We start from the raw sequence: 21,910 nt of genomic DNA on the forward strand, positions 1-21,910 counted from the left end.
CACTTGACTTTCAAGCCCCAAAAAAGAACCCAATCATAAAAATACAGAGACCAACTAATCAAAAGGAAAGATCCCTGCCAGAGGGAAAGCAGCATGAACAAAAAACAGGCTCAGAGTGCTCTCTCCTCCAGCCCTGGCCCCCTGTACCACAGTCAAGGCACATATCTCTTTCTCACTATGCAGTACAGTTGCTGCTTCTGTTGAAAACAGGAGTAGTTGAACAAGGATCCAGGTGCAGCATGGTCATACCACCATCCCTACATGAAGCCTGATACCTTGCCCCCCCCCCCCCCCCCAAGCACTCACATTCCTCTCTCTCCTCCCCAGGAGATAATAGGAGCCTAGTCAAGACCCCACAAACCTATAGGGGATTTGGGCACACAGAGGGTAATTCCAGAAGGCATCAAGAGCTCCATGCATCGCACCATTCCTAAACCCACAGCTTTCTTCCCCACCCCTCCTCCTACAAGGCAGCATGTCTTGTAGTTGTGGACCACTGTAACACAGCCACTCCGTCACCACTGCTTTGCAGCTATTCTTAGTCTTCTGCTGCAATTAGGCTCTGGCTGGAGATGTCACTGAAGCAGCAAGGAGGAAAAAACAGCTTTCCACAAGTGATAGGCAAAGACCTTTAAACAGTCAATGTCAGGTCAGTGCAGAAAGAGATAAATCTCCTTTTATTTCCAGGAGATCAAGACCTGACTACACAATTGGGGTAGCCTCCAAAGACACCTTACTCTCTGTTGAAGCCTGAGCTATTTCTGCCTTTGGAAAGACTCCCTTGTAGAGATAGGCTTTTCTTTCTGAAGCCTTCAATCTAGCCATTAACAAAGTAAAATACAAGGGTGATGAAGTGAGATGAACAAAATGCTAACCCCTCAGTGAAACTGACTCCCCTGTCATCAGGGCCCTCCTCTTGCCAACACATTCCTGGCCACTACTGAGGCCCCACCACTTCCTCTTCCCTCCTCAAGTTGCTCCTGGTGATGCAAATCCATCGTCTTTGTTTCTATTCTTGGAGTAAAAACAGAACCAAAGTAAATACCAAAACAGCTCTTAGGTTTCTTTTTCCATCCTTCCAAACACCAGTAAGGCTGTTGTTGCCGTCAAACCTAGGTGACACCCGACCCCAGACTTCATCTCATTCCCACCCGAAATGCTCTGCTTAATCTTAAACCTCCGACGTCCCTTTCGAGATTATGGCCAGCTCTTTCTCCAAACCTCCACTTCCCTGTGCTCCTTGGGAGGTTTCAGACATTACCGCAGGTCTCTTGGCAAGCAAGAGAGCCCACAGAGAGCCTGCCTAGTACTCTGGTGACGGCAGAGAGCTCTCCTCTTCCCATTCCCCCTTGTAGCAGGCTGGAGGCACATCCCCACCAGGCCCGCTGCCCTCCGCTCTCACTTGTGCCCAAGGAGCTGAACCAGCTCCAGTCTGCACGTTAAGAAGCCTTGTGCTGGTTGATGTGGTCACATGTGCCTGGGTGGTAGGCACACAGATGAATATGCACACTGGGGGAAAAGAGACATGCATGGCAATATAAATTAGAAATGCCATGTCCCCCATACATGCCAGTTGCAAGAGCCAGCCACCTGTGAAGCAGGGTTATAGCTGTCCTGCCATACCACGCTGGCAGGGGGAAAGCTGCCTGCACAGGGGAAGGGCCAGGGCTGAAGAAGAGCTCTGCAGCTCCCAAGCTCCCATGGAAGCTGCACGCTCCATAAGCAGGAGGAACAGGTAAGCCAGTCTTCACCAGAAAAAGCTCCATTTAGATAAAATTTCAGCTCTGTAATAAAATCCCCCACTGCCACTTGCTCCCTAGTCGAGGTTCAACAAAGGTAAGCAGATAGCAAATGTTAAATTAAAAGCTGGGAACCTGAGTGCTTGCTGCACAGAGCGCAGGCTGGCTGCAGGGGAGGCAGTGGGATGAGTGCGCTCTAGATGAGATCAGGGGATGTGCTGGCACCTTAATCATTCATTTTGGAAAGCAGATGGCACAAAGGGGCCAAGCCTCTACTCCAGGTACAGCTTCAGGGAAGAGCAGAAAGACGACCCAGCATAGACTTGCAGAGCCCAGACAATGTTCTTTTATCATTAAAGGCCAGATGTGAGCACTGCCCTCCCAGCCCTCCCTTGCTCTGGTCAGACAAGGCAACTGCCCGATACTCCGGAGCTCTGACAGTTTTCCCCAGGCTCTCAGTTGTGAGGAGGAAAGCATGAGGATTTGAATGCCGGGGAGAATCCAGACCTCTCTGGTGACAGAAAGGATGGATAAAATAAAGCCCTTTCTCCAGAGATGGGGGGAAGAAAAGCCCATACAGCCCAAGTTGCTGCTGCTCAGCTTCAAGTACCGGTGTGTAGAAGCACAGTGCTGGAGAGACCTCTTGCAGCACACAACTGCTACTGCACTCAAACCCCACAGCTCAACACCTTCCCCACATCCTGAGCACAGAACACTTCTTGGTGCCTTACAGTTTCTAGCAGAAAAGGCTAGCTCTGCAGCACACTGCCTATTTATTCTGTGCATCCCCAGGCAGGTGGATCTGGTAAGGGTAGGAAGCTTCACAGCACCCAACTCAAGGCATCCAGCACACAAAGTCGCTATAGGTAGCGACTACGGTAGTTTGCTCCCAGTTCTGTACCTGAGTCCCCTTGCCAGATCCTTGAGTCTATATGAAGCCACAGTTGCATCCAGAAGGGTCGTATTCAGGCACAAGCATCTCTATGCATGAATTTACTCGCAGGGATAGTACTCTAAAGCATTTAAGCCACAAACTGTCAGAGTACTTTCTCTGTTGACACTCACCAGTAGCTAGTGATAGGCATTCTGGGGTTTGCATTTTTCAAAAAGCTGCTCAAGAACACGGGGCACTTTCCTGTCTCAGACCAAGAACACCCAAAAACCTGGAGCTCATGAGCTCAGAGTTGTAAAAGGACAGACTGCAGCAACCAGATGTGCTGCCTGATACGGGGGGAAGCTGCAGTAAGAGAGCCCAAGAGGAAGAGCAGAGGAGCAGGCCTACTAAGGAAACCACAAAGAAAGGTCCATAGGCAGATGAAGAGGTTCTATGGACAGCAGAGAAAAAAACAGATGTGATCTAAACCTGACCCGAGCAGTGGCCAGGCTGGGATGTGAGGTCCTAAAACCACAATCATTCTTGCTTGCAAACAAAGAAATGAGAAGAAAGAAATCAAGATGACAAAAATAACCAGATTGTGCACTTTGGGACTAATAAGAACCACCTCTGGCTGCTGGGAGCACTCTGGCTGGAAGCAGAGGAAAAGGACCTGGGATAACAGACACGGCCAGCATAACTGTTATACACAGCTGTTGAGAAGGTAAGGTCAGCTAAAGGCAAGCGGAGCAGGTATGTCATGGAAAGACACATTCCTGTCCAACCAGAAACTGTGCCCACCTCTCCTGAGCCCTGTCAGCACAAGTATTCAAGCTCTCAGAAGAATGAGCCATCCAAAAATATTTGCTTTTTCACATGTCAGTGACAATTTTGAATGCTCTGTTCTGCCTACCAGGCTCAGTCTTCTCCAGCAGTTTTCCTGGGGAATAGACAAATCAATGGGCTGAAAGCAAAGAACCTGTGAGCAACAATGTCTGAGCCTTGGCAATTCAAGCTGGTGCAGTTTGAGTGCTTATCATCCTGAGTGCCTGTTCCAGTCTGCCGACTCCTTCCAGCTCTCCAGCTAGCATGGTTTAGTGCCTGAGTTCTGGTTCCAGTGGATGCAATAGGATGTGAATGGCCCAAAGCACATGTTTACTTCTGCTGCTCTTGCCAGGGAGGGCCAGAAGGCAGGCCTGGTTGGACACCTGATGGCTGTAACCAAAATCATCCCCTGCTTACCTGTCATCACTGAGAGCCTGACCTGGGTGGCAGCACTAACCAGAAAATTGATTAAAATTTCATGTTGTGAGCCACCAATTCTGCCTCAGAGAAGAAATATTCTAACCTATGAAACAATATTTCACTTATTTTAAAGCATTTTAAGGTAAGCTTTTTATTCTTTCACATAAACTTTAAATATCATAGTACACAGTGTGCATTTTTAAAGTTTAGCTCTGAGAAGTGGAGTACAATTGGAAGTTGGCAAAGGACCTCAACTTTCCTCCTTCCCCACTGCCCCTACTTTTGCCATTTCAGTTTGTGCATTTTGATGCTCCTTTCCCAGAAGCAAAATGCTAACATATCAGAGGCTGGAAATTAAGTTATTTGCCACATACCGGGTTGTCAGATGTTCCCTCCACCACCTTTGACATGGTTCAAAGTCTGACTTGCTCATCTTCTCAGCGTCTGTGTTTTATTCGCAGGTACCACCTTGTAGGACTATACACAACTGAATCCTGACAGCTCCTTAGCAATGCAAAACCAGCAGAGGGAGCAAATACTGTGGGTTTCCAGGGAAATTGAAGTGTTTTTTAAATATGGTTATTATATTTTGAAACTAGAGGATATTTCCCAGTAGTTTCCATACAGTCATTTGGCCAGGCCCCAGTTAAGACCAAAAACAACATGCAATATGCATCCTCTCTTATAACAGCCTTAGAAAAATGACATACAGTTTGCACTAATATCCAACCTGCAAAATGGTAGAATTCAAATCAAAACCAGAGTAAAATCTGTCTCTCAGCAATAAACATCTTTCAGATTCACAGGGACCTATGGCTACCACTTGTTTATTTTATTTAAGGCATCTTCAGGGACTATTCTCTCAAATCCCTGAAAGACTGCCCATCAACTGATCTCAGATTGCTTGCAAGAAACAGAAGCCAAGCCCTACAGATGATCTACGAGTCCAATGCATTTTTGCCCCTATTAGGTATTCAATAAATATAAATCGATGAATAGGTTTAAAAGTACTGCCAAGTACTTTCCCTTCAGAAAACTAAAAAAGTCTCTTCACTACATCAGTATTCACCACTCTCATTTCTCAGGAGAGAGGGAACACACACTCCCTTGTTGCCTGAGGGCTGCTCCCCAAGACCAGAGCAGTTTTGCTGGTGAAGGCCAGTGTGTGCTACCTAGCTGTACACGTTACACAACTGGTTCTGCTTTGGGTGGAGGAAGACTGCTGTAGGGTTTGGCAGAGAGGATTTGCAAAGGGGAAGACTGAAGAATCACGCTGTTCTGCCATATCAGTACATCACACACGCTCAGGTAACAGACATACTCTCCCTCCTCACTTCTCCTACTTACTTTTTACTCCCAAGAAGGGCTCAGCTAGTGTTTGCAAGCATTTGGGAATTATACTTTTTGCTATGCGTCAGTGTTGATCCGAAGTGATAAAAGATGAAACAGCAATTAAGCTCTCAAACTTTGGATGAACCGCTCCTTTGCAAGGCAATTCAACTTCCTGTGCGACAGTGCATTGTGTGGTTACTCCCTGCTTTCACACAGGATCTTCTCCACTATAGCCAACATCGCTCTTAGAGCTTGTAAAATGTCAGCATGTTGGACCACCTTAAACTTTCCACATTAACATGACGGCTTTCAGAGCTGGCTTTGGACACAAGCGCACACTGACTATGGCCACAGGCTTCTTCAGCCATCTCCATAGGTCAGCATGGGCATAACCAACACAGCTGAGAACACCAGAAACATGCCTCTATAGCTTAAACACGACAGAAGCAGCTCCTGGACTTTGCCCTGTTCATGTAACCTCTGTAACAGGAGAAAAATTTATGGCTGAGCTAGTATTTTCTGAAAGGAAAATAAATTCTGCCTGTCATCTACTCTCAGCTTGCTGTGAAATATCACAGTGGTTCGAAGCATTAGGCCAACCAGCACAACCCCTTGCTCTCCTACGCAGATATAAATTGTCCCAGTGTGCCTGGTATTTATCTTTGCCATTCGCACCTACATACATTACACGGGCTGTCATTCATGGTTTGATTTGGAGATGGATGGACATTTCTGAGCCTGCAACAGCCACCTTGGTAATTTTCTCCTGGCTTCTGTCTCAGCCAGTCTGTCTCTTCTGCCTGTCACTACAACATGGTTTCTTTCTTTCCCACTGTCACGCGCCATCACACAACCTGTGCTCAATTCACCAGCTTTTCTCCCACCCTGAAAGTCTGTAAATCTCTGCTCAGCTCTGTTGCAAAGGAAGGCAGACAATTTAACACACACACACAGAACTGTGCTACTTTTTTGAGGGGCAGACAAACAGGACACAGCTCGGTCCCAGCCTCTCATTGTGAATATGCACCCACACTAAACATCTGGTAACAGCAGTGCACTTGGAAATTCAGCTGTGAACTTACAGTCCCAGAAAGGAACAAGGGGAAATCATACAAATCCCAGGACAAGAGATGGATGCTGGAGCTACATACAGCTTCACAGAGGCACCGGGAAAGCAACTCTCTAAAAGCAGGAGGCCAAACCCATCATACTTGTAGTCATCATAGTGATGAGCCTGCAAGCCATGAGAAAATGGCTGTGCAACACAGAAAAATGTCAGCTCCAGGGGCCTTCCCAACACCCAGCAGTGGTACTGGGCATCAGGACCCTGCTCAATCCCCATAGTTTGTCAGCATTCCTGGCGATCTACCTTTGTTTGATATTTAGATTTGATTTTCTTTTTCCTATTCTCACAGACAAATTCTCCGCTGAGTGCAACAACAAAAGAAAAATGTGGAAGTTAAGTGTAAAGTACCAGCTGAACATGGTTCAAGACTCAGAAGCTTTAGTCTGATATTCATAATCCACACAGATGTGGCTCCAGTAAAAATATGAGTTCTAATGGCCTTCATTTTGAACTTTTAAAATAGAAAAAATATCTTTCTGAAAACTACCTCCAGATTCCTCCTATGAACAGATAACCAGCTGAGCATGTTGGCTGATAAAATTAAGCAATACTCTCCTTCCCAAATGTTAGAATCACATTTGCATGAGCAATAGATCAAAAGCTCTTCAACCTAGCAAGGTACCTCTGTTGCCTATTGCCATAGTATCCAAGAGCAGATGCAAATGACACAGGGGAAAGTGCTTTATTTTTCTGTACTTCAGAGACGTTTAAAATACAGCACAACATCCTGATGTGCCAAAACCTGTCCTTTCATGTGTTAAATACAGTGTGAAGGAAGGAGGTTTGGAGTGAACATTGAGTTAGGCTGCATTTGTCTGTCTCTCCTCTATACAGCCATTTTCCTGGAACACTGTAGCAATACCTTTGAGACATCTAACCCTTTCCCAGATTTGGATGAAACTGTACAATATACACAAAAAGCCCTGGGAAAGGGTGGAGGTGGGAGGGACTATGCAGAATAAACCTCCATTCATCAGGAAAGCAAGCTAAAAATGTTATTACACAAAGGAGAATGCTTCTGCTCAGAAACTCCAGGCCTGAAGCAGCCCATGCCCCACACACAAGCCAGACAGGAACGGGCCTGCCAAAGCCAGCGTGTGCCGGGAGGTTTCTAATGCAGACACTGAGTGAGTGCTACAGAAGAGAGAGGGGGAAAAAGATTATTTCCCCATCTCACATCTGTTGCAAGCAAGCTCTCAGAGGCATTCAAATTCATAAGCATCAGAGTATCAAAATTTGATATCAAATGCCCAAGGCACCTAAAAAATTCCTATATTACTTTAGGGAATTTTCTCCTGTGGCAGAGACATGGCAGAGTGTGAACAGCCTGGAATGGAGGTATCTCTCATTTGGGGAGAGAAGTACTAAACAGGATAGGCATAACCCTACAACCTAATTTAGTTTTCAGAGAAAAATTACCACTGCTGCTCAGAGATATAGCTCTTTTACCTACACTTCGTGGCTGAGACAATTAAAGCCCCCAAAATGGGAAATAGACGCCAAGAAATCCCTTGTTTTAGCCTGCAGCATTCAGGGAGCCGCTCTACGCTGAGCCGCGTATCTTCACAGAATCGTTTAGGGTGGAAGGGACCTCTGGAGATCATCTAGTCCAACCTCCCTGCTCAAGCAGGGTCCTCTAGAGCAGATTGCCCAGGATCAATTCCAGAGGGGTTTTGAATATCTCCAGGGAAGGAGACTCTACCACCTCTCTGGGCAACCTGTTCCGGTGCTCCGTCACCCTCACAGTCAAGAAGTTTCTCCTAAGGTTCAGATGGAACTTCCTGTGGTTCAGTTTGTGCCCATTGCCTCTTGTCCTGTTGCTGGGCACCACGGAGAAGAGGCTGGCCCCATCCTCTTGACACCCCCCCCCCTTCAGATACTTATACACATTGATCAGATCGCCTCTCAGTCTTCTCTTCTCGCAGCCTTTCCTCAGAGGAGAGATGCTCCAGTCCCCTCATCCTCTTTGTAGCCCTCCAACCAGACTCTCTCCAGGAGTGCCATGTCTCTCTTGGACTGGGGAGCCCAGAACTGGACACAGTACTCCAGGGGAGGCCTCCCCAGGGCTGAGGAGAGGGGCAGGATCACCTCCCTCCACCTGCTGGCAACACTCCTCCTAATGCAGCCCAGGAGACCATTGGCCTTCTTGGCCACAAGGGCACACTGCTGCCTCATGCTCAACTTGTTGTCCACCAGCACTCCCAGGTCCTTCTCGGCAGAGCTGCTTTCCAGCAGGTCAACCCCCAGCCTGTACTGCTGCATGGGATTATTTCCCCCTAGGTGCAGGACCTTGCACTTGCCTCTGTAGAATTTCATGAGGTTCCTCTCCGCCCAGCTCTCCAGCCTGTCCAGGTCCCTCGCAATGGCAGCACAGTCTTCTGGTGTGACAGCCACTCCCCCCAGTTTAGTATTTATCAGCAGACTTGCTGAGGGTGCACTCTGTGCCTTCCTCCAGGTCACTGATGAATGCATTGAACAAGACTGGACCCAGGACTGACCCCTGGGGGACACCCACCGCTAGCTACAGGCCTGCAGCTTGACTCTGCGCCATTCACCACAACCCTCTGAGCTCGGCCATCCAGCCAGTTCTTAAGCCACCTCACCGTCTACTCATCCAACCCACACTTCCTGAATTTACCTACAAGGATGTGATAGAAGACAGTGCCCAAAGCCTGGCTGAAGTCCAGGGAGACGACATCCACTGCTCTCCCCTCATCTACCCAGCCAGTCATTCCATCCTAGAAAGCCATCAGATTGGTCAAGCATGATTTCCCTTTGGTGAATCCATGCTGACTACTCCCGATCACCTTCTTGTCCTCCACATGCTTAGAGAGGACCTCCAGGAAGAGCTGCTCCATCAGCTTTCTGGGGATGGAGGGGAGGCTGACAGGCCTGTAGTTCCCGGGGTCCTCCTTCTTGCCCTTTTTGAAGACTGGGGTGACATTGGCCTTCTTCCAGTCCTCAGGCACCTCTCCTGATCTCCAGGACCTTTCCAAGATGATGGAGAGTGGCCTAGCGATAACATCGGCCAGCTCCCTCAGCACTTGTGGGTATTTCCTATGAGGGCCCATGGACTTGTGGATGTCAAGTTTGGACAAAAGATGATCTCTAACCTGATCCTCCTCCACCAAGGGAGAGCCTGCCTTTCTCCAGACTTTCTGTCTTGTCCCCAGGGTCTGGAATTCCTGAGGGTTGGCCTTAGCAGTGAAGACTGAAGCAAAGAAGGCATTCAGCAACTCTGCCTTCTCTGTATCCTTTGTCACCAGGGCACCCACCCCATTCAGCAGCAGGCCCACATTTTCCCTAGTCTTCCTTTTGCTATTGATGTATTTGAAGAAGCCCTTCTTGTTGTCCTTGACATCCCTTGCCAGATTTCATTCCAACTGGGCCTTAGCCTTCCTTGTCGCATCCCTGCACACTCTGACAATGTCCCTGTATTCCTCCCAAGTGGCCTGTCCCCTTTTCCACCCTCTGTGTACTTCCTTCTTCTGTTGGAGTTTGGCCAGGAGTTCCTTGCTCCTCCATGCAGGTCTCCTGCCCGCTTTGCTGGACTTCTTCCTCAGAGGAATGCACTGCTCTTGAGCCTGGAGGAAGTGACGCTTGACTATTAACCAGCTTTCTTGGACCCCTCTTCCTTCTAGGACCCTACCCCATGAGATTCCCCTAAGTAGGTCCCTCAAGAGGCCAAAGTTAGCTCTCCTCAAGTCCAGCGTTGCAATCCTACTCATTGCCCTGCTCCCTCCTCGTAGGATCCTGAACTCCACCATCTCACGGTCACTGCAGCCAAGGCTGCCCCCAACCTTCACATCTCCCACTAGACCCTCTCTGTTGGTTAGTACAAGGTCTAGCATTGCACCTCTCCTCGTTGGCGTCTCCACCACCTGGGTCAAGAAATTATCATCAATCCTCTGCAGGAACCTCTTTGACTCTTTGTGCCTAGCTGTGCTGTCTTCCCAACAGGTGTCAGGGTGGTTGAAGCCCCCCCATGAGAACCAGGGCCTGTGATCGTGAGGCTACTTCCAGCTGTCTGTAGAAGGCCTCATCGATGACTTCCTCCCGGTCAGGTGGCCTGTAGTAAACCCCCACAACAGTGTCACCCATGTTAGCCTGCCCTTTGATCCTTACCCATAGGCTCTCAACTTGCTCTTCATCCACCAAGCACATAGCCATCCATGACAGCATCCCAGTCATGTGAACTACCCCACCATGTCTCTGTCACTGCAATGAGATCATGGCCCTGCGACTGCACACAGATCTCTAACTCTTCCTGTTTATTCCCCATGCTGCGTGCATTGGTGTACAGGCATTTCAGAGAGCCAGTCAAGCATGCAAGCTTCCCAGGAGAGGTGCAAGAGGATCCTCCATAGCCATGTTGCATGCTGTCTCCCCTGGCTGCATGCACCTGCTGGAGGCATCCTGACTTGAGCAGTGTTTTACTGACTCCCCTGCCACTATACCACTCCCCTTCCCCCATCTTGCCTAGTTTAAAGCCCTCCTTACCAGGCTGGCCAACCTGTTGGCAAAGATGCGCGTGCCCCACTTGGTAACGTGGATCCCATCACTCCCTATCAGCTGTTGATCTTCAAACAGGGTCCCATGGTCATAGAAACCAAAGCCCTGTTGCCAACACCAGCAGCGCAGCCAGCTGCTAACTTGGAAAACTCGTCTACTCCTCCTCCCGTCCTTTCCCCTCACAGGCAAGATTGAGGAGAAAACGACCTGGCCTCCCAGACCCTTGACCACCATTCCCAGAGCTCTGAAGTCCCGTTTGATGGTTTCCAGTTTGCCTTTTGTGTCGTTAGCGCCCACGTGGAAGAGCAGCAGAGGGTAGTAGTCCGATGTGTGGACAAGCCTTGGCAGTCTTTCCATGACATCTCTTATTCAAGCCCCCGGCAGGCAGCAAACCTCTCTGGACAAGAGGTCAGGTCGGCAGATAGGTGCCTCTGTCCCCTGCAGCAGGGAGTCACCCATAACAATCACTCGCCGCTTCTTCCGGGGGTTCCTGCACGGCACAGGGTCTGCCAGGCCAGTTGCCTCCCTTGGAGCCATGCCCAGCTCCTCCTCAGCTTGAAGGGTGCTAAACTTGTTCTTCACAGGCAACTCTTGAGGAGGAGCAAGAGCCTTTCTCCTTCTACGAGAGGTCACCAGCTTCCAGCCCTCTTCAACAGCGTTATGACGCACCTTTACACACGGTACAGAGCCCTCCGACAACTCCGCTGCAGTGGGGGGTGGGGACTCCTGGAGCTGCACAGTCTCCGAGAATGCCCTGTCAATCTCCTGCTCATCCTCTTGGATGCTACGCAGCCTACTAACCTCTTCCCTCTTCGGCGAAGACTCAGTGGAGAGGGCAGCAGGAGGGGATCTGCCTTAGCAGCGGTGCCAGGGCCCTGCGTCACTTCATCCCCACAGTGGTGCAGGGCTGATGCTGAAGAGGAGCTCCCTACAGCTCCCAGCTCCCCTCAAAATGCAGCAAGGGCAGCTCTAAACTGAGGGACACTGCAGGTAAGTCTCCCAGGGATCTTTAGCTGGCAAAGAAAAAACCTTCATGGACCATGACTCTTCCCTGGAGAGGCTCTCTCGCCTCCCCCACCTGACAAGCCTCTCTGTCCCCCTCCAAGCAGAGTAGCATTTCCCTATGGCAAACAGCATAAAAGATCATTTCTGCCAGCTCTTCAGAGCTGGCACAGCGTCTCAGGGCCACTTCACAGAGCGCTCGTTCTATGGCCTTAAGCCCAAGCAGCCTCTGTAGGCACATCTGACCTAGCTTATTTGATTTACACTGTTTGTCACAGAACTACTGTTTCCTTTTTGGCTTTGGAAGTGTGAGATGTAGTGCACTGTCCATGTAAACCACCATGAATTCTTTCTTTACCAGCCCAGCTTTGAGTGATTCCCATTAGGCGGCCCTCTCTAATCTGTATGCACATGTGAGATTTCCCTTTGCCTGGTAACGTTAAGAATAGACCCTGTAGCATGCTCTCCTCTTTCTCAGGCTTCAGAACTTTTACTACAGACGCTACAAAAGGTTTACTAGGACACTACAAACTACTGTTCCAATTAAAACTGCACTAGTCAAATAAATGAGCAGAGTACATTTTGTCAGGCCCTGTTCTTGTTTGTTTATTAGCATTATTGTGTTGGTTCACTCCTGTACTAATTTGCAAAGCTGAATGATTCACAAACAGTCCCTCCCACTCAGGGCCTGCTAGCAGGAATTGTTCTGCTGCCTATGGTACGCAAGTGAATAAGCTGCTATCTGGCTCCAGTGTCACGTTATTAGGTTCATATTTTTTTAAATACTCATCAATGAACAACAGTCAGCAAGTGAGCAATTTGCCAAGGTATGGTTTGGCACAATTAGATGATACACAGCTTACATCTTTCATCTACCTTTGCTTACCTCAAGGCACACGTTACAATTATGCTTTGCAAAACTGAGGACAACATGTGCGTAGTTCCAGCACAACACCCACTTTACTCAGTCTCTTCATTAACACAGTTGACCTGCCTGTTGCATGACTCCAGCCTTTTTTTTTCTTTTTTTTTTCCTAAAGATGTTACACACAAGTACGGGGCACAAACAAGTATGAACTGGCTGTTTGCTAACATCTTCTGGAAACAGGTATAATGAAGAGAACAGTTTTGTAGCTGTATAGAAACACAACTAAATAAAATAATCCAAGTGGGAAGGTTTTACTACTGGTGTAGTTTCACTGGAGGCAGTGGAATTAGAGCACGGTTCAGTATGACTTTGCTTTCATCATAGAGCATCATATCAGAGCCTGCATCAGCCCACCTTATACATACCAGGAGAGTGATATATTATAACTTACAGACTTGTTAAGTATCGACATACTGTAGCAGGGATAACATCAAACTGTCAGGACAACGCAGATGCTGCAGAGATGGGTCCCAATAAGCAGGCTGCCAGTTTGCTCTGGGTTCTGCCCAATTCGACTGGCACTTACAATCCAAACCAGGATATTGTCACATCACGCGGATCTCTGCTGCTCTGGGGAGAGAATGCTTCAGTGCAGACCATCTACCTAATATCATTGCAATGTCCATCAGTAACGGAAGGGGTTCCTAGACTGACCATTAGTCCACAGGAATGGGAAAACCGGGATGGATATGTGTGCAGAGCAGGAGATACCTGCTTCCTTCTAGAGCTCAGTCACTACTAGTAACTTTAGTGCGTCCTACATTTGATGAGGTTTCTGTCATAAAGCAAGTTTCCCTCTTCACTGCTTCCTACCCCCAGGCCTTACCATTCTGTTTATCCACTTTCTCCTACATTGCCAGATTTTTAAGGGAAAGATTATCTTTGCTCAACTCATCTGTAGAGCTCTCAGGACAAAGAGGTGCTCTAAATATTAGCTGGAGTGTACAGAGGCATTTCATAAGAGAATGACTGCCTGGAAAAAATATCATACAAAAGACATAATAATAATAAAAAAAAAAGCAGTGCCTAGGAAGACAGCCAGGTAAGTAACACATCGTTGAGTCTCACCTATTTGAAACATGCAGAAGTGTCAAGTCAGTTTTGGAAGCCTTTAGGAAATGCAGAGCTGGACCAGCCAGTGTCAGGACAGAGACTTGCTGCAAATCAAGCAAACAAGATATCAGTCAGCATGGCAGGATTCCTTGCACTGCCTGTTCCTTCTCCTTAGGGAGCAAAGCTATCTGTGTTCTTGACTTAATATTTTTTCTTATAACATCAAAATGTCAGTGGGCAACGCCAAAATAACTGCCCTAGTCATAGAGTACTTTAAGATCGCAAGAGAAAAAAAAGAAAAAAAAAAGTGCACTGAATTTATGAGTCCTGCTTTAATCTGCATCAATTGCTCCAGTCAGTCATCATGCATGGCAACACAAACTTGGGCTATCTCCCTTAATACTCCATAAGGTTAACACCGAGTTTAAGACACTTAATCCCAAGTTTAATACTCAGGGCTTCTGTGAAGACAAAAAGGAGTTTCACCTTGGCCTGTAACTCAAAAGCGGGCTCGGTTCTGTTCTCCTCCCACTCTCAGTAGAGACCTGATGAAGGTCTCATCCCTCCTCCTTGCCTGCCATATATCTGGGGGGAAAGCAGAACTAGCTGGGCAGAAAATGAAAAACAATCCCTCATCCATCAGCAGATAAATTGACGCAAAGCACACAACGTCTCAGAGCGTAGCTCCAGTCCTGGCCATAGCGGTCCTCCTCCATCACAGGACAGATGGATTTGATATGCTCTGGGCAAGGCAGGGCTCACAACTCCCCCATCTGAATGGAACTCTTTTTTTAATTCTTTCTTAAATTGATTCATACCCCTAGAAAAGGAGGGAATCTGTGCAAGCATGAAAGATAGCTGTCAAAAGCAATCAAATACTCCTCTCTTTCTCAAAGGCAGAAACTTCGTCAACATTACAAGCCTGAAAGGAGTTAAACGGAAAGGCTTATTAGAAAGAAAACTCGTTCTGACAATCACAAAAATTGGAATTCATTTAAAATTCAAATTATGCAAATTCAAATAATCTCTATGAGCAGATCCGTCATTTGCCAGCAGTGGGACTGCACACACATGCCATGAGCTATGTGGCTAGGTGAAATCCATCCTTCAACTGAGCCTTCACCCTAGCTGTCTGAAGAAGGCATCTGTGCTCACCTCCTGTGGACACAGAAGAACAATGACACCTCTTGGGGAAAGAGGTCTCTTTGATTAGGATTTGCAGGTGCTCCTTTCATATTGACAGAGAAGTGAAAAGATTACTTGGTAACACAGCATGCCAGCACCCTGCACCCCCAGGGACACAGGGATGTTAATCCTCAAACGTTTTTACATGGACTACAATAAATTGCCATTTTATATCATGTGAAGAAGCTCTGATACCCAAGACAGACATGAAGCCTTCATTAAGCAGGAACTCAGGCCAAACGGTTGCAATTGCCAAGAAATTAGCAGACTACAGGTTCGTCAAGGATGCTATAACATCTTGCAATCAAACAAGCCAGGCCAAATCCTTTGCATCAAAAGGGATGCAAGATAGCTGCATGGCACAGGATGCATTCCTGCAATAGCTCTGCCTCAATCTCCATCCTGCCACATTATGGTCCCAACAATCCCTCAAATACCCTGAATCAGGATCCTCTCCCCTAACTCTCAGCACTTCCTGAAATAGAAATATGAGCAGCTGCATCACAAGGCAAAGGCATCTCAGACTGTCAGCACCAAAAGAGCAAAGCTAGAAATTTAATGTTACGAGCTGGCTAAGTGAAACAGCCGAGAAAAATGAATCAATCTTTAAATATGGACTTCCCTAAAAGGTCCCAGATAGGCCACTGTAGAAAAGGCAAATCATATTCTCTTCTCTTGTACATGTTCTGCTCTGCGTGGGGAGAACAGCTCTCACTGAGGATGAATTTCTCCACCAGCCATGATCAGAGAGCCAAGCCTGGGGCAGATCAGGCATCACACAACAGGCCAGAACAGAACATGAACGCAGATGAAACTGCAAAACAAACAGCACATAGATTAAGAGTAATTATTACCCTCAGGAGGACTTGGAGTCTGGTATTAGCTTGCCTATTCCTGAAAATAAGCGCCACAAAGTCCAACTTCCCCAAGTTGTTGTGACCTTTACTTTGAATTTGAAAAATGGGGAATAGTGGTCTCATATCAGCCCAAATTTCAGCTAATGAGCTGCCGGCTCAGCTTCCCGCAAACTTACTGCCTCTAGATTTCCCTCAAAGGTCACTGTTCAAGTCCTTTCCAGGTTGGATGAGTCTGCTTATCTCAATACGTCTGACAAGATCACAACCCATGGCTAAGCAGTTTCATCCCAGCCTACAGTAATAACATTTTTAGCTATTAAAACAAACCAGAAATGAAACAAGAAAAACATCCTACAAAAATCCAGTCCCATTCCTTGATGGACAACATTATTCAGCTCTGTGATTGTATGCTGGAGCGCTAAAGATCTGTGCCCAGTCTCTGAAACGACTGGCAAAAATTCTAGTGAAGTCAAAGACCAAAATGAACCAAGCCCCAGACAGCATGGAGAGTGGCAGGACTGGAGCTGACCAGGCAGGCAGTGGGCTGGCATCGCTAGGGATGGGAAAAGGAGTCCACCTCTCCTTCAGGCACCTAAGCATGAAGATGTTCTCCCAAGCAGTTCCTTATACAAATGGAAACAAAGCCATGACCAAGCGATTTGGGGTCCTCTTGAGGAAGAGGGGAAGAGGCTTAATTAAACAGCAAGTTCCAGAAGGTATCACGAGAAGAGTGAAGGCCCAGAAGAAATGACAGATCACAAAGGCTTACCTGACCTCACGATCTGCTGCTGGCACCAGCCACCAACTGCTTCCTTACAGCCTTTACACCACTCTCAGTGAGAAGAAACAGATGGTCCCAAGCCCTGGTGACTGTCACATCTCATCAGAAACACAGAAGCCACACTGCTATGAGGCAATTCAATGTTTTCCTAGCCAAGAGTTCTGCAGCGCTACCCCCCTGACCTACCCACGTGTGTAAGCCCAGGGGCACAGCCCCAGGGCACAGAACAAGCAGGGTGCAGATTGGTCTCTCACCTTAAGACCATTAGGAAAATTGGTTTAACACCCCAGCTCTGGGGTTGAGCCCAGAGTTCAATTGCTTTCATGCTTTTTGTTCGCATCATCAACACAGTAGGGAGGCTGTGTGTAACAGATCCCACCAGAGATACTGAAAGACATTTCCAAAAGAGGAACGGTTCCCAATATCCACCTCTGAGCAATCTCCTTTCCCTCCCACACTCCTACGCACAATTGGGGGAACTGCCAATCTAGACTGAAAGACAGATAAAGCAGGTTTCCATTCCTTACCGCACAGCAGGACTGCTTCATTTTAAATACGTCCAGCTCCTTTTAGCCACTCAAAAGATACTCCATCCTGTTTCTGCTCATCTCCATCGTAACAGCTTTCACCTGCTTCCAAAGTCTAAAGCAGCAAGTCCCACAGAGCACAGTTCATGGAGCACAGTTCACAGCACTGGGATCATAACCAGCTTCCCAAAAAATCATCACCACAGATATCCACTGTTATTGTGGACAAACAAGCACCAACACAAAAGACATGCCTGCCCAAAACCTACTGAAGGGTAAGTGCCGCTGGCCGCAGTTAGCTGCTCTCTGTGGCACTCAGCCTTAGGTTGCACGGGTGCACCTTCCCCCGCCCCACTCAGCTCCCATTGTATCAATGCCCCCACCCATTTCCAACCAAAGTCAAGTGCTTTTCAAAACAGGGACACCCGAGCCCCTCATTACAACCCTGTGGCCAGTAATGAGGCAGGGAGAAGGGGAGGCGGCCATATGAATCACCTGTATCAGGTGTTCCTCGGAAAGAAAAGCCACAAAGCCCATTAAACTTTGAACAGACAGCTTTCTCTAACCTGCCGCGGAGCCCCGCTCTCCTCAGCAGCCCCTCCTTTCCCTGGCAGGTTAATCCTACAGCCTTGCTACCAGGTCTGTTCCAAAGAACCAGAAAAGCCCAAACTACTTCAGTGTTCCAATCCTGGCTTACTGCAAAGACGGTTATTCCAGTCTTGGCACCTCAGTACGTCTGTTCGTTTCAGGTAGACCCTTGAAAAGGCCAAATTGCTAGCGTGGATAAGGCAGAGGACAAGAGTGCAAACTCATTTCTACTCTTGACCTCATTTCATATTATGAACTGCAGTCTCCAGAGGTACAAAGAAAATATATTCACACCATGCATTACCTGATCAAGCAAGAGCCATCTCTGAGCCAGCAAACGCCCTGCAGGAGCGTTTTAACAAAAGGGAATGGGTAGGAGTTGTAAAATCTGCCAAACAAGACAAATAGGTTTTCTGGCACGATGTGGGCAAACTCAGGATGACACAGCCATCTGTTTCACCAGGCTGGAGAGACCTCTTTTTTATTTTTTTTTTTTGGTAATGCTTTAAATAAAAATAACTCTTCAACATGTTAGCGTTTTTGAGAAGATGTGAGTGCGTGCAAATACAAGCATGTTGAACTAAAGCAGGCGATGGATGGCTGAAGGAGGTACAGAAACAATGCCCAGAAGGTACTCACAAACTGCCTTCGGAGTTTGGTTTTGACACGCTCGGCCTTCGTCTCTGCCGGGTGAATAGAGTAGCTGAGGGATCCCAGATGGTTGTCTACCGACAGGCTTTTCCTCATGTAGAAAGAGCGCGTGCGGAAGTAGCTGAAAGGGGCCTCATCCACAGCCGTGCGGAGCCGCAGCTGGAGACTGGGGTTCCCAGGGGGCTCCATGCAGTCATCCTCCAGACGCCAGGCCTCTCCTTGGGGGGAAGAGGAAGAAACCACTGCCGTTAGAGCAGCAGCATGAGGCTGCCTCCTTCTACTGGTGGCAGCTGCTCCCAGGGTTCGCCTAGGTTACTCCCACCTTCAGCCTGCAGACATGCCTCGGATGCAAGGGGGGGGCAGGTACGTGTACCCAACAAATGTACCCACCTTCATCCCTGCTAGTACTGGCCCCTTTTGCAAGGCACCTATATCTGCAGGGAAATAAGAGGGTGGATGGCTGTAAAGTTCATTCAGAAGGGATTTAGAAGACACATCTCTGCCATAAGCCTCCACATCTTGGCCATATCTACCAAGCTTTTGCCTGCTCCAAGTTGCAACCCCCCCTTTCTGCTGTTTTTATCCATTTACCTACAGCTTAACCCGTTAAGGCTCAGTGAGCTCTACAGACTGAGCTAAATCCCACCAACTCTAGGAGGCTATTCACAGGGCAAAGTCCCTTGAGGGATTGCAGCTGAAAGCACCAAAGCCTTTGTGGCAGGAACTGGCGTTCTGCAGCTTAGCTCAACGAAGACTTAATCAGAGTCAGGGCCTCCAGGCTCTACTGAAGTATAAATACTGTTATTTTTAATAAACAGAAGACCAAAATCTTAATGCTTAATAACTTCCAAATTATTTAATTCTAATAGGGTTATCCTATTAAAGGGATCCCTGATAAAGAAATCAAAAACTTCACTTATTTTTCACTATCCCAAATTCAATAATATATTCCACGTTATTTGCTGCTGTTAAAAAAAATTTTGATAACAAGGAAAAAATATCTGCAATCAGAACTGCGTACGGTTCTTGCTGTTAACACTACATGCTTGTAACAAATTTCCCTCCTGCAGGTATTCACATGCTTGCTAAGTGGTAACTACAATAAATCTCACTCCATGAATAGGGAAACTGAGGCATTGCAAACGGGATATATCACAAAAGGATTTACTGTCATCTCCTCCTCCAAAAAACGCTTTCCCTTTATGTTCTGGCCAAGAGCAAATCAACAGCAAAACTGAGAACAGAAACCAGATCTCTGGACTCCTCAAGTTCTGCATGGCCTAGTGTCAACAGTACAATCTGGCATGCTATTGCAAACCCAGAGCACCCGGAGACAAAAATTTGTTGACACTGAGCTCTGCCTCCTGGGAACTCGGTTCAGGGATACAGTGGGAGAAAGCAGCTATTGGAGAGGATCATCAATAACACACAAGAGCTGGCAGTTTTGAAATAAGATTGACCATATTTCTTTGCAACAAAAGGGAAAATAACAAAACATGACAGTAAGTGTCTCCATAATATCACTACTCTGCTATTTTCCAAGCAGCTTGGATACCACATGCTTTTTGTTGCCAATTTTGTCTTTACATCTGGCAAACAGTGAGCTTTCTCTGCTTCCCAGCACCCTTGTCCACCCCCTCCATCCAAGCCAAAAAATTACTTACTTCTTGATTGACATAAGGGGGAAAAAAAACCCTTCTTGCTCAATTCTTGGAAAAATGATCCAATTATTAGCCAATGAAATGCAAAAGGGCACCTCACAGAATTGTTTTCAGAAACTCTCCGCCTCCTGCAGTTTATTCTCAAAGCAAGATCACTTATATTTCATTTCTGAAGAATTCAGCATCTTTGGGTGGGAGTGGACATGACCCTGCTAAACCCGGGACGAGGAGGAAAGTGCCTCCAAAGTTTAAAGCAGATAAAGGCCTTAAGGTAAAAACCAGTCACAAAACAGCAAGTGAACCCTGGTTTACTCAACCAGTCTGTGGGCTTTGTTTTGAATTTAGCAGCATTAGAGAAAGGCCAGACTACAATCCATCGCAGCCCTAAAGCAGCAGCCAACTATTCTGCCTTCTGCATTTTAACAAACAAATCTGTTCCCTAAACTCCCAGAGCTTTTTAATGGGTAAAGAGTTTATTGTGTACAAAGTCCTGTCAATGAATCTGAATGCAGTGAACATAAACCAGCTTCAGGATGGAACTGAGAGGATAAGAGGAAAAAGAGAAAGAAGAGATTTTTAAAAATGCTAACAGAGACAACCTGAAAGAGGAACACTACCTAGGATCTGAGGGTTTGGGGGGTTTTGGATTTTTTTTTGTTTGTTTTTTTACCCCTACTTTAAGTTCAATAAGCTGCTGCTGCTCCTCTCCAAATGTCAATTCATACAACACAGGAACTGCTGTTTGAAAGCTGTGATTATTCAACGCATAAACACGTCAATCCTAGCCCAGATTCAGACTGCCACTGTACGATAACATTGTTCTGGGAAAGTAGCAGGAAATGCCATGACAAAATCACCAACCCAAGGAGGGGAAGAACCTAACTCATTGCTTTTCTTACAGCAGGACCTATAGATTTTGCCTCTCCGCCTAAATCTCATGCTGAAACAGGAATTGGCTGTATCCTCTCTTCATTTGTGAATGCTCAGCCCTCTCCTGCATCATACTCTGTCCCCACGGCTGTCCCCTCCCCCCTCATAGCCCCATATTGTGCCCAGGCACTGTCACCACTGTTTTGCTACACTGGATTAGGGAGGGCCAATTTCACACAGCTGAAAGGGATGCAAGGGAAAGGAGACAAAAACCACTAAACCACTCCTTTGTGCAAGACATCTCTCCCAAGAAGGAGAGGGGTTCAAGTCGCACAGACACACAAGGTCTCACTGATTTCAATTTCATGTGGATTTTGCTAACTCGTTCTGTTTGCACTCCAAAGGGCTATGTGTACCTGCAATCCTCCAGGAATGGGATTGTGGCTCAGAGGCAGAACTCCTGCCCACAAAGTGACCCGCACCAAATCTCTTCCCCCCAGTGACAATCCTCAACTCAGGTGGAAGAGTTGGGATCCCTCCTCCCCTAGGCATGTGGAGCAATCACAGATGGAGCCAGATGCCAAAGCAGGACCTTATCTCCCCTTCAAAACCTTTCCACATGCTGAAGGAGCTTGTTTCTGATTTCTACCAAACACAAGGGAAACAAGGATGAAGCCCAGAGCCTAGAGAGGTCAAGGGGAAGATTAAGAACAGAAGTCACTGGAAGAGGAAATGTCAGGGACTTAAACAAGCCCATGGGCTAGAGGCTAGCCATTCTTATGTTCTTCTATCTTAAAACTTCTCACCTCTCCACTACTCAGAGCTATGCCTGGAAAAATCAGCACCTCCAAAGATTAAGCATCCTCTTGGGCTTGACAAAAACAATTGCTGCAAAATCTTTTTATTTAAAACATTGGAGAAACAGGAGAACATGCATCAAAGGATGGAGCAAGCATCAAGGACACAGCTGACTGCATCT

General features: G+C 47.2%; 1 protein-coding gene across 11 annotated transcripts in view; it reads right to left on the reverse strand.

Moving 5' to 3' along the window:
- LOC104142271 (ankyrin repeat and fibronectin type-III domain-containing protein 1) overlaps nucleotides 1-21,910 on the reverse strand; it is a 348,255-nt gene that overhangs the window by 218,160 nt on the left and 108,185 nt on the right. For all 11 annotated transcript variants that reach the window (XM_068908667.1, XM_068908666.1, XM_068908668.1 and 8 more), the window contains one exon: nucleotides 18,389-18,618. In XM_068908667.1, coding sequence (XP_068764768.1) covers nucleotides 18,389-18,618 — 230 coding nt within the window. The remainder of the gene's footprint in view (nucleotides 1-18,388; nucleotides 18,619-21,910) is intronic.

The sequence above is a fragment of the Struthio camelus genome, chromosome 15 (genome assembly GCF_040807025.1).
Source record: "Struthio camelus isolate bStrCam1 chromosome 15, bStrCam1.hap1, whole genome shotgun sequence".
Lineage (NCBI taxonomy): Eukaryota > Metazoa > Chordata > Aves > Struthioniformes > Struthionidae > Struthio > Struthio camelus.